At 37.1% G+C, this 13087-nt stretch overlaps 1 protein-coding gene across 4 annotated transcripts in view; it reads left to right on the top strand.

Annotated features, from left to right (window-relative positions):
* The window catches only part of GABRB2 (gamma-aminobutyric acid type A receptor subunit beta2), a 135565-nt gene extending 128675 nt beyond the window's left edge, over positions 1-6890 (top strand). For 3 of the 4 annotated variants that reach the window (XM_054288248.1, XM_054288247.1, XM_054288246.1), the window contains exons 11-12: positions 1129-1179; positions 4675-6890. In XM_054288248.1, the coding sequence (XP_054144223.1) occupies positions 1129-1179; positions 4675-5022 (399 nt within the window). In that variant the 3' untranslated portion in view covers positions 5023-6890. The remainder of the gene's footprint in view (positions 1-1128; positions 1180-4674) is intronic. The other variant, XM_054288249.1, reaches the window with a different exon arrangement.
* The last annotated feature ends 6197 nt before the right edge of the window (positions 6891-13087 follow it).

The following is a 13087-nucleotide window of genomic DNA, read 5'->3' as shown; positions in this document are numbered from 1 at the left end:
AGAGTTTTTTTATCAGGAATTCTATTCCCACTCTCTATTTTATACACAGTTTCTGAGCCAGTCTACCATAAAATGCGGTTCCTGCCTGTCATTGAAGGTTACAGGTGAAAATGAACAGTGTATGAGAAAGGAGAAATGTCAATGTTGTATCTTTTCAATTCATCAGTATAAATTTCTCTTGTACAATAAAGATGTGTTTGGCAGAGCAGCAGACCCTAATCACCAAGGAACTGATTTACTGAAAGTTAATAATTTCAGAGGTCTGGTCATCCTTGGAGGATTCCTAATGAATGTGTGTGGGAGTTGTAATTTTCTTGTATTTAACTGTTGCTAATGTATTGTTGTAAGAGGAATTCCTCAAGAAAGCCATCATTTTGGAGTTCTAGGTAATAGGAAGAATATATAATGGTAACAATTCTATGCTTTCCTCTGTATTCCCTTTGTTTGAGACCATCAAAAAAGTCATGGCCGCTTTCAAGGCTCCAGAGTCAGCTTTTCTTCTGTTTGACCTGGACCTGTAAATGAATCATTTGCATCATCTCTTTTGTCGTTCACATTTAAGATTGATTTATAAAAACCCCAGTGTCTTGCATGGTTGCTTAGCTCTGGTCATTTCTCCTCCACTTCTGCCTTCACCTTTTATTTCCATAGTACTTGCTGCTGCTTTTTCTTCATCTTCATCCTCCCTTCCTTTCTCGTCCTGGGAATTTCTCCATTAAGTTTGAACTGTCCTGTTCACCATAAAGAGTCTAGTTCTATGGTTGAACAATCCTTCAGCACCAAGAGATCTTTTTAACCTTTCTCCACCTCCTTTTGAAACCACTTTTACACTTACTTTCCCCCCAGAATAATTTTAATAATTGTTTTCATATCATCATATCTTCCTTGGTCAAATGACCAGTTGGAAAAAATACATTTACATCACAACATTATGTTACCTTGAGGAGCACAGCAAGGCAGTAATAGCACCTCTGAAGCCAGAATGTACCCATGCTAATTGTTGGCTTAGAGGTCCCTATATATTTTAATTACTTGTCCTACTATTATACTACAGTGCTTTAATTTTAAATGAAAGATAACAGCTGCCTTATCTCTAAGGAAACTGGTCTTGATTTTATTAACTTACAGGACAGAAGAATAATTGGCACATATCATTGTCCAGAAATGTATTCAACAAAGGTATCTTTCATTGTTTTCTAATGTTTTTATCCTCAGAGACGTAAAATTCAGGTCTTGACCGGTTATGGTCATTAAAGATCCCATGGCACTTTTTTATAGCGTGGTCATCTCAACCCCAAGCACCTGGGCAAATATCAATTTGTGTAACTGTTCTGCTTACCCAACATTCCCCACCACCACTCACCCACCCCATAGTTTTAATTGGCTACAACATTCTCCATTTCCTCGACTAAAACAAAGTGTGTTGTTCTGCACTGTCAGTCACCACATTTCACCTCAGAGGTGATTGGGCTTCACTGGGAAGTGAAGTGGTTCTTCTTTCTAATGCTTGTAAAGCGCTTTGGGATCCTTTTGAATGGGTGCTGCTGTTTACAGTAAATGTAGATCCCTGTCATTCTATCTCAGGCGTCACTTCGTTACAAAAGCATGTTTTAATTAGAGCTGGGCAAATCTACTTGGTGGAGAAAACCAGAGCTGGAGTCCCAGCTCTCTGATTTGACAGGGAACCTTTTGGCAAAGGTTGAAGAGTTAGATTCCCCCTTCCCTTCCCTTCCCTTCCCTTCCCTTCCCTTCCCTTCCCTTCCCTTCCCTTCTTCAAAATATGAGAAAATGCATTTATTCTTATGGTCAGTTCATTATTCCAGATGCAGGAGGATCAAATTATTGCTCAAGAAGCAGCTGAATTTTGTGGTGTTTTCCTGGGTATTGTAACACTTGAAGGTTCGCCCATCTCTAATATTTACTGTATTTTGCATTATTTCTTCTGAAATAGTCTTAGAATATTGAAAAATGTTGTGCTTTAACTCTGATATGAGTGTGATATGTACAGAAGAAGACATTTTTCCCTAGAAGATAGTTTAGAGTATTGCTTAATGGTTTTTTCTGCCCAGCTTCACTAATCTTACTAACTGCTTCCAAGATTATAGACATCTGCAGCATTTTGCTGCATTAAGAAAAAAAGTTGACTGGAGTGATATCATGCTGCTAAAACATGTTTGTGTCTAACTCTGGCAGACTAAAATAGCCTTTCTTGCATGTGTGCTGCATAGAATGTATGCAAATATGTAAAGAGCACTCAAATTTCTAATATCATTGCAGATCAGAAGGATAAAATGGTTAAAGTAGATTCATCCTAAGAAGATTTAAGATGTGAAAAAATTTTTGGCACTAAAGTATTTTCAAAAATAGTATCCTAGAATGCACAACATTGAGGTGAAAATAACCCAGGCTCTGGGCTAAAGGGTAAACCCATTACATTAGTGGATGTTATATCCAACTTCCCCTGATGTCACAGGAACTAAAACTTCTTTACTTGAGGTTATATGAAAATAAAGAAAATGTAGTTTCCAAATGGCTTTGCACCCCTCATGTAGTAAACTTACCTCTTGTGATTTTAGACATTTTGGGATCAATGAATGCCAAGTACCTGTAATTAATTGTTTTATTTTTAGGACCCTGAGAGTCTTATGATTGGTCTGAGATCTAATAACAAAAATGAGTCCCCTTTCATTTACCCCAAAAATCAGAAAAGAATTTTCCAAATAAATACACTCATTAGAAAATAATGTTTTAAATCCATCTTGAGAAGTTTAATAGACCTATTTGAAAGCTTTTGCAGATATTTGTTTTTGTTTGAATTACAATAGCAGAATACTACTATTACTTGTCCAATGCAGATGAGAACTGATTTTGATGGCCTTCCTGGATAGAAGCACTGCTCCCTCACTGTTTTCAATGTCATGCTACAGAGCTCTTAAAGAAATTTCTCTTGAGTTCCAGCTCAACTTTCACATTTTTCCAGTGCTTTTCCAGTAAAGATTGATTTCCCACACTATGAATTTCATAAATATCATGTGGCTCTTATGAAAAGCTAACAGAAAAGAAAGATTTTGTCTTTTTCAGATTGAGTCATGACATTTGATTTATGATTAAAATATAATGAAATAGAGGGGTGCAAACTCACACAGATAGGGGAGAAAAAAGAGAGGGAAATTTGTCATCTCAGCAACAGTAGGTTTTCTGCATCACTTGAACAGATGTAATCACTCAAATGACAGTGTTTCAGTAGGTCCAAAGTACCTTTGTGAGTGACTTCTCAGTTCAGAACACTGGGCAGAGGGTGCTACTGGTTTAAACCCAGTTCTCTCATCTTGCCATGGTAAATATTACACAGGGGGTTTAATAATGATAAACAGTCTGCATTGGGCAGTGCAGGGTGGTACAAGCTGCTGACAGCTAGTTTCTAAATATTACAGAATATACTAATACCCTGTTATTGTTTAGAAATCCACAAAGGTCACAGTTTTTGCACTTTGAGTAATAATCATAGAATATATTCTGTACATGAAAAATGAATAATGTGGCTGAGTTATTCTTAAAGGATCTCTGGGACAGTTTTTTCTCTTAATTGGCCTGGAGTGTATCTGCACTACCATCACTAATTCAATGTAATTAATTAGCTTCTCATTAGCTATTATTGTTTTTAAGAACTTTTAGTTAATTATAATCTGTTATCACACAATTCAAAATATATGCTTAGAGAAAAGGCAGAGAAGAATTAGAACTTCCCTAAATAACTTCTATTTGTTTTCTATAAATGGATTCTTTTTTAAATCTACTTCCACACTCCAGATCTTCTCCAGATTGCCTAGGAGTGGAACTGAGTTCCTTATCTTTGAAATCCTCTTGATTGTCTGAGGGATTTCTCTACAATATTGCTTTATTTTTTTTTTTCACTGAATTGCTTTAAAAAATGCATAGCAGCTAAATCTACCCATTGAAACAACTGTTCAATGTACATTTGATGTGATTACATTCTGCATATCTTTCCCCTTGCTTGAAATTGCAGATGTCTGCTATTACAGCAGCATGCTATTACAGCATGCATTGTATTGAAGAAACTTGTTAGTACTGGGGCATGGAGTTTCCACATAGCTATAGCCAGACTATGCCATTGCCTTTCCCCAAGTAACCAGCACTCCTGTTTGGAATATGGGGACCTAAAATGTGCATTCTCTTGTGCAGTGCTCTGTACCTCATGCACAGAGGCAGAGAGACCTTGTGAATAATGGAAGTTTATGTCAGAGCCAAAGCTTTCGTTTGAAAGAAGAAAAACCAAAACAAAGCAGATCTTTTCCCATTTGATTTCCTTCCAAAACCCCTGAAAATTCCAATATTTGCCCCAGATATCCTACTCAATGACAGAATGCCATTCAGGACCTGAGTGTGTTCTCTGTTCCCAGGTATTGCTTGTGCTTGCTGGGCATCGGGTCCAGGGAAATACCATTTATTGCTTTATACTATACTGGCCCTATTTCTCCTTGAGGCCACAAATAAATGATAATAAATATAATCCCAGCTATGCTTGGAGTCCTTCAGGCTGACATCCAATCAATTAGCAATGCTAGATACGGCCCTTACCAGCATGGCTTCATTTTGCAGCTGACCGGGCTTCCTTTCCCTCCTGCTAAATCCACCTCCTTACTTTTTTTACAGATGGACCCACACGAAAACATCTTGTTGAGCACGCTGGAGATTAAAAACGAGATGGCTGCCTCGGAGGCTGTGATGGGGCTTGGGGACCCTAGGAGCACAATGCTGGCCTACGACACCTCGAGCATCCAGTACCGCAAGGCCGGCCTGCCCCGGCACAGCTTCGGGCGCAACGCGCTGGAGCGGCACGTGGCACAGAAGAAGAGCCGGCTACGGAGGCGCGCGTCGCAGCTGAAAATCACCATCCCTGACTTGACTGATGTCAATGCCATAGATCGATGGTCCCGCATCTTCTTCCCCGTGGTTTTTTCCTTCTTCAACATCGTCTATTGGCTTTACTATGTGAACTAAGAAACAAAGCCACGCAGGAAGAAAGAACTGGATTTTCTCTTCGAATCTGTTGTACAGCCAAAAGTGGGACTCGGAAAAATTCTATTCAGGACAAAAAGTTATTTTAAAACACCTTAGTTGCTGGCCCACTCTATGGTCTGTTTTTATAATGTTTTGGTTGTATCTGCTAAACCATATATCTGTTAAGTTGCAGTATGGACATATCCCCTTATCAAAATATAAGTGCATTTTGAGTGTAAAGGCAAATTGCGTTTTGAAAATCATTTCTGTCTCATTGTCCCTCGCTCTTTTTTTTTTTTTTTTTTTACTTCCCAATGGCCATTTGAGTTTAGTGGTACAAATTATAGAGCAGCATTTGAGAAACAAGTTTTAATTTCAACAGCAGTACATGCCATTCTAGGGAAAGTGCATATCCAAGGCATGCATATACACTGAAAGAGTGTACTAAGTTATCATGCTTATGAAACACATACACTTTACTTTTTAAATGTGTAAACTTGAAAACAAGTAGTGCCTATCATCTTTCCAAGATGATGATGGTCAGAGGTTTCCCAACCATATTCAGGTATTTCCTTTTATTTATTGAAAGAACTGAACCTTTGACTGATAATATTGGGGTTGGGTGTTTGCACAGAAGCTGAAGCAAGAAGCACTAGTTTGTATTTTAAAGAGAGAACATATGTTCAGTCGCAGTGACTGTGTTTGGGATCAATAGAGGAATGTAGAGACAGTATAAAAATGCATCAGCACTGAAAGGGTAAATGCTGCTGGGTTGTGTTGAGGAAAGGGAATCTGTCCAAAGTGCCAAAATTGATTGCCCAAATAGTAATTCTGTAGATGGCTGAAGGAAGCCAGTGGTGCCCTGCCTTTCTCCAGGGCAGGGAGAGTGAGAGAGCAATTACAAAGTGCAGGGGCAGGGAGACAAGAGGCAACATATACATAAAGGTGTTTGTATATACATATATATATGTGTGTGTATATATATATTTATGTATATACATGGTGCAGGTGAATGTTGTCAGTTGTACACACCTTAGTCTGAAATAGTCATGTGGAGTTGTGTGATTTCTTCCAGGTTTTCATCTTTCCAGCATTATACTTCCTGCTGTTGGTTAAAGGTTCTGTACCTCTTTCAGCAGTTGGGATCTGAGCATTTCTATTTCTGTACAAGAGGTACTGACAGGGTGTGTTCTCAGTCTGGATTAGGCAATAACATTTCACATTTTGTTTTCCTTAATGCACTGTTCTAAAGGAAAGAAATTCATAGCAATCACTTTAAGAGTTTGAGTACACTCTTGAATGTTTCCTGCTTTAGGGTGATTTCCATTGAAAAACTAGAAAATTTCTGTTTTTCTTTGGGAAGCTTCTTGAATTAAAAAGTTGATATTTTTTTCATTCCATTGAGGTTTATTTTTACAAAATAGCAAAATATATAGTAGAAAAAAAAGTTAGACAAAGTATTTTGTCACTTATTCCACTGTGGAATTCTTTTTGTAATGAAAACAGCAGTCACAAGAGCTGTATAAAAAGTAAAAATTCTTGATGGCTTTTACTAGATCAGATCCCCAATATTGTTTGACACAATCTTTCAAGAAGCAAAAGCCACATCTGTTGCATCCATACTACCTCTCATCTGTGTACGAGTTTTTCAAAGAGACTAGAGAGTATAAATGGTTTTTTTCAGGGTACTAAAAAATTATTTAGATTATTTTTCATAAAATATATTTTTTAATTTTTTTGTTCTTCAAAAGAGTAATTTTCTTACAAGTTTCTGTGGTTTTATTTTTGATTCCCCCCCATTTGATAGTAAATGATACTAATAGGAGGAGAATAGTTCTGAGAACTAATAGGCTAATATTCTGACTTTTTTTTTTAAGCACTTCGTATGCTTATTTCTGGTTCAAATAAGAAAGGATAGTTTCAGAGCCTGGGATGGGATTTGCAATACACCCTGCCTGCGAGGAAGCTGTGTACATTCACACACTGCCTCCAGGCTCAGACTCTGCAATATGTAGAGGCAGGTTTCCCTCATGTGATTAACTCTCCAAGTGAAAATTTTGCTCTTTGTTCACACAGTAAATTTGTGACTGCATTTCATGCATAACGCAATAACCTTTGTAGATGCACTTGGGATTCCAGCTGATAGCTATGAGTCATGTTGGATTCTTTTTTTCCCAATTTTAAGAAATGGAGCATATCAAAATTCAGTATTTCTCCTCAAAGTCTGTTCTTTGCAAATTATATTAATTAACCTAAATGAAAGCAGTCTTATGGTATTCTTCTGTATAAGCTTTTCTTTCATTTCAGAAATTGCTGACAGCTCCTTTTATTGTTTCACAGAAGCAGAGTGTGACTGCAGGGAGCTCGCAGCCTTCCTGTGGTTGATACACATCAAATATAAAACCTAACAGGGAATATGTTGACTCTCTGCATTGGTAACTGCTTCAGCTATTACAAAAATCACAGAGATCGAATCCTGGAACTGCACATTAACTTTTCTGAAGCTACAGTACAAGCCATAATACTCTCTGATATTGCTATTCAGAGAGTGAAAGAAAATGTTTGGTTTCTGCTCAGGTGTCACTAGGAAAGATAAATTATCTGTGGGGAAGGAGCACTTTTGCTTTTACTATGTTCTTCTGGCTATTAATGTGATGTATAAAATTAGTGAAAGAGAAAGATTCTACCATTTTGTACTAAGGCTTAACACTGTGATATAAAAAGATGGGGGTGAGAAAGGCTGGTGAGGCACTATCAAGGAAAAAGCATAACTCGAGCCCCAGGTAAGCACTTACTCCTGAGATACTTGAGTGAAAGTGGGAAATGATGCCAACAGATGTGAGAATGGGGTTTTCTATGTGTGCTACCCTCCAGGTAAACTAGAATAAATTTACTTTTACTTTAGAATTGACCGAAAATAAATATTCTAGATCTTTTTAATCGTGTTAATTGTTGTTGGTTTCAATAAACAAAATAGCAAAGTTAATAATTTAGATTAAAAAACAACTTGTAATATAATTATAGTTGCACATTTTATTGTTCTATTAGACAAAATAGCCAGCAATTAAGGTGTTTTTCATCTTTGCGAAATTCATGGGGGAATTATGACTATAACATGGCACAGTTTTAATGAAATCTTTGAGATCAATCTGTAAATATATACTGTACATGACTGCTAGTAAGTATGATACACATTTTCAGAACTGAAAATTCATGCAACATATTTCTGTGTTTGCATAAGGAATGTTATGTTTCTATCCTATCGCAGTTCAATGACTGGGAAGAAAGACTCAAGCAATGACATTGTGACCATTTCTTTTCTCATTCCCAGGGGAGGAAAACAAGATTCCTAGATAACAGCATGTGGCAGAGGTCTTCAGAGAGTTCTTACATTCGAATAAAAAAAAAAAAGACATAAAATCTGTAAGGTACAAAAGCACAATGCATAGAGAAAATCAGTGGTGGTCTTATACCTGGGGAAAATATCCTATTTATTTCAGAAAAATGTGCATTAAAATTGAGCCTCAATTTATTTTCACTATAATTAGTAGACTGTGTTCCAATCCTACAACACAGTGCAAAACATAAGTGAACAGATGTGAAACATTTTCCAACTGTATGTGCATATGGACGGACCCCCAAATGTCTGTATGGACATATGTGTGTCTATATACACGTGCTGAGTATATATATATATATGCACACACATTCACATGTTGGTGTGTTAAAGGAATAAGCTAATAATAGTTTTGTTTCTATCATCAACCAGTGTATGAATATATTTTTGAGAAAAAAAAAAAAAAGAGTAATGTATTTAGAAAAAAAAAAACCAAACAACTAACTCTACAGGGTAACTGGGCATTTCTATATCAGCAGATCAATGCTTATGATTCGTATGGAGTATTGCACCGTTTGACATGATGATAGTACTGTACCTCCTTGCATCTGGAATTAGACTAGTCCTCACATTGCTTGCCTATTTCTTCTCTCTCTTTTTATAACAGCATTGTCCACTAGTAAGTTTTCAAAACCAACAAATTCCTTAGGGAACCAAGAAAAAAAAAAAAGGCAAAAATAGTAACTATTTCTAGAAAATAATCTAGGGTGGGATGGCCAGGGTACAATACTATATCAGTAGTGATCAAAACATTTTGCTATGTGTACATAGAACATACGATGTGAGCAACCATAACTTAAGCTGAACGTGTGTAAATATTATCAGATTTCTTAAACATTTTTAACTTCTAATTTGTACTTTATGGTAAGGCAAAAAGCTAATTCTACTTATGGTTTAGGTTAATGTGTCCTAAAATTATGTAAATAATTAAATAAGCTGTAAATGAGCAGTCAATAGATACAGTATTTGTTTAGTGACTTTTTTTTACTAAGTACAATAATTGCAGTGCTCTAGCAGAGTAATTTAAACACCCTTTTGCATAAACAGATTTGGACTCCAGATATAAAATAGTACAGGAAGTGCTGTAGTGTAAAATAGCCACCGTGGCAACGTTCCTGCTGGCACAGCTGATTCTTTTGTACGGTTAAAATGTTCAGGCCACACTGAGTACTCAGACTAGCCAAAACTAACAGGGCCTGGTTTTCACTTACAGTAAGGCACCTTGATGTTGCTCCAGTGAGCGGAGAGGTGAAGGTGTCTCCAGGTAAGTGAGAATTCAGCTGTCGGCGATTTCATTACAGAAGCCTGCATATTGCATCTGTCTGATTCTGAAATCTGTCTCTTATGGTATTTAATAGTAGGCTTATATTTTTCTTTAAAGAAAAAAATAAACCACAGGATGTTTGACTGTCGTTAGATAGCATAGTCCCCCAAAGCCAAAGAATCTTCACTCCAGAAATTGTTTAAAAGGGAAATCTAAAAAGTCACTGCTTAACACCAAAGGTAAAGCTTAGTAAAATGCACTAGGAACTTTGTCTAAATTTTTAAGAAGCAAATGGAATGTTGTTGATCAAACAGACTGCCCTATTCTACTTTGTAAAAATACTGAGAATTTAAATATCCATTATATAAAATTGAAATAGATAATCTCTACAAGAATATGCAACACTAGCATTTCATAAATATAAAATTATTTTCTTTGTAAGTGCTTTGACAAAAAAATGAAACTTAAATGATGAAAAATCTCACCTCTACTTTCATACTAAGGGTTGTATTTTTTTAATGTTTTTCAGACATGAGGTCATCTATTCCAATTTGATAGCATTTTGTATGTTTTCACTGTTCCTGTCATTTGGCAGATACTCACCAGGCTGTATGGTTCATGGTCTGTCCTGTTACTTTCAGTTGAAGACAAAAAGAACATTTGAAACATGATTAATTCTGACAAACTGCCTATGATTTGACTTCTATCACGTTTTTATTGGCATGGGTGTTTAAATGGTTCTGTTAGTACTGTCTTTGCACAGTTCTGAGTTATCTTTTACTTAGTACTATTTATTTCATAATGTAGTAATCATCAGCCTTACTAATGACCTTGTAGCCTTTCTTATATGCACATAATGCACATTTTCCAATGGCTAGAAAATGCAAAATACTAGTGGATATCATTGCATCAGATCTTCATGTCTTTCTCAAAAGGACTGCTAACCTCTGGGATTTATGAGGTAGTAAAATGATGATTGTAAATGAGTAGCACATAAGAGATATTTTCTTGAATTTAAAATTATTGCAGCCAGTTTCAGCATGTAAATATATAATAATGTTGGCTAGTGTGTAATTCTTGAATTTAAAAATATAAATAAAGAAAACCTAAAATATGTACATGTAGTTGTGTTATGTTGGACAGGCTCTTTTCTCAAAGCTGCAGATTTCAGTTCTCATCTGAAGTGAATAACTCTGAGTTTGGGTCAGAAAGGGACTCAGAAGTTGGGTATTGAGGCACCTGAAATGTAGGTGTAGGATGGGAAGGGGGGAACCATAACATGGTGTTAATTTGCCTGTGCAGCCCTTGGGGGAGCCGAGCGTAAGCAACGTGCAGTGAGAAGCCTGGTGCTGGTCAGTAAGGAAAGGCTGAGAGGAGGGGGAACAGCTGAGGGGTTCAGCAGCACCTCCTCAGAGCCAACTCTTGTGCAGGTGTTGCTGATGGTGAGTTGCTGGTGTTACCCTTATAGGAATATGGAAGGTTTTGTTTGCAGGGGGGTGATATTTCATTTTACCATAAATGGTCTTAAATCTGAATATGTGGACTTCAGATATGGAAGTCCCAAGTTTTATTCCTTCCTCTTCCTACTTTGGGTCCAACAGGAGAGATTCTGGATGACAAATTATTGTCCCTTTCAGGATGGAGGGTTTAGATTCTCCTGGTTGAGTGGTTCAGTTGAAGAACAATTCAAGATGAGCGGAGGAGAGGAGAGAGCAGTCTGGCATGGTCTGAGAGGCTCTGACTGCTTTGGACAGGGATTAGAATCTGGGTCTCTCATTGTGCTCCAAAGAAGTAAAATGTCCACTAACCCAGGTCTGGTTTTGCTGCTTCTTTGTGTCTTAGTGGAATCTTGAGCCTTAAATATACCTCAGACTCACACCTGTTTGCTGGCTGTGCTGGGTGAGCAGTTTGTGTCTATTGGATTTTCTTGTTGTCTGCTGTCCCAGCTCTGATAAAAGGAAGTCCATAGCTGAGTTTCCAAACCCCAAGCATTACTACAAGGGGGATACTACAAGGTGTTCATTGGTAGCTGTAGCTGCACATTCCTGCACTTGATTCTTTTCAGGGGGAGCAGATGGTGCACCAGAAAAGGGAACAAATGGCCATCAGACTAAAGGCTGCCAAAGGCTAAAACTGCCAAATTCTCATCTTTGTCTGGAAATGCAGACAGCAGTTGGTAATTCCTTTTGAAGTTGTCCACCTGGCTATTCTCTGTCCCAGCCCCACAACAGCACTGCTTTAATGATGGATCTGTTCTCTCTTTTCTGTGGATGAAGGGCACCAGCTCTGCAGAGAGTGAAGATGGGAAGGCTTGAGCCTTACAGATGGTACTGAGGTGAGGAGCTGCTGGTGCAGGATGCTGACTCTGTGTCAGGAGACACAGAACATGAGAAGTTAAATATTCCAGACTGTTATGGAAAGCTCAAATATGACTTCCTTCTCTCACTGTTTAAAATACCACATCTTCCTCTGAAGCTTCTGAAAAGTAGAGCAAAGTTCTGAAGACTGAAATGTCAGCACATTTGCTTTATTACAACTCTGTGAAATACTCTTGCCCCTTATTTTCAGGTTTATTACAAGATAGGAAGCAAAGTATTTCAACTTTAAGACTGGTTCATGATTTCAGAGACTAAAAATATTTATATTAATTGGTGAGTATCATTTCCAAATCAAAAATGTCTATTTTATTTGTCTGGGTTTATAAATGTATTTGATGTTATCCCATCCTAACAGGAGTTAAATCAAATCAACTGGCACAAAAATAAGGCTAGTACTATAGGGTATTTGAATAATTTATTTCCTTTACTCTGAGTTTTAACACTTCATGACATGTAGCATGGTCTCTCCTTCATTCAATTTACTAGATTGCAAATTAGAAACCTTAAGAGTGACTTCTTATGGGTAAATTGCGCTGTTGAATAATCTTGATAATCTAAACTTAACAAAACGTGAGAGAAATTATCTAACATCACAGTTCTTAGCTTATAAAAGGAAAATGAGTATTTTAAAGAATGAAATTATGCATCTGTCAAATACTGAACAGCTGTGAAACAGTGAAATAATGGGAACTGGCATCTAACACATTGTAACTGCTGCATATAAATAAATGCAACATTATAACTACATAGCAAGTATGTTCACTGACATAAATTCTGTGGTTATCAAAATTAATGACCAGTGTGACATTATTAATCCATAATGCTTGTTGTTCTTGAGGGATATCTGGAATGACTCATTTATTATGGTGTTCATATGAGTCTAATCATGGGATATGTTTTTTTAAAAAATGATGGCTATGCCAAGAAATGTGGGTTGGCTATTCAGGTGATGAAAATTGATTGTATAAAAGGAGATGTGCTTCCCTTGTGCTTCCCTCTGGCCAGGTTTTCTGGGGAGAGGGGGAG

This window comes from Melozone crissalis, unplaced genomic scaffold (genome assembly GCF_028551555.1).
Source record: "Melozone crissalis strain CALT ecotype California unplaced genomic scaffold, PUWL_Pcris_2 ptg000061l_1, whole genome shotgun sequence".
NCBI classification, from domain to species: Eukaryota; Metazoa; Chordata; class Aves; order Passeriformes; family Passerellidae; genus Melozone; species Melozone crissalis.
Note: the sequence above shows the minus strand (reverse complement) of the source record. Positions and strands in the feature narration are given on the sequence as shown.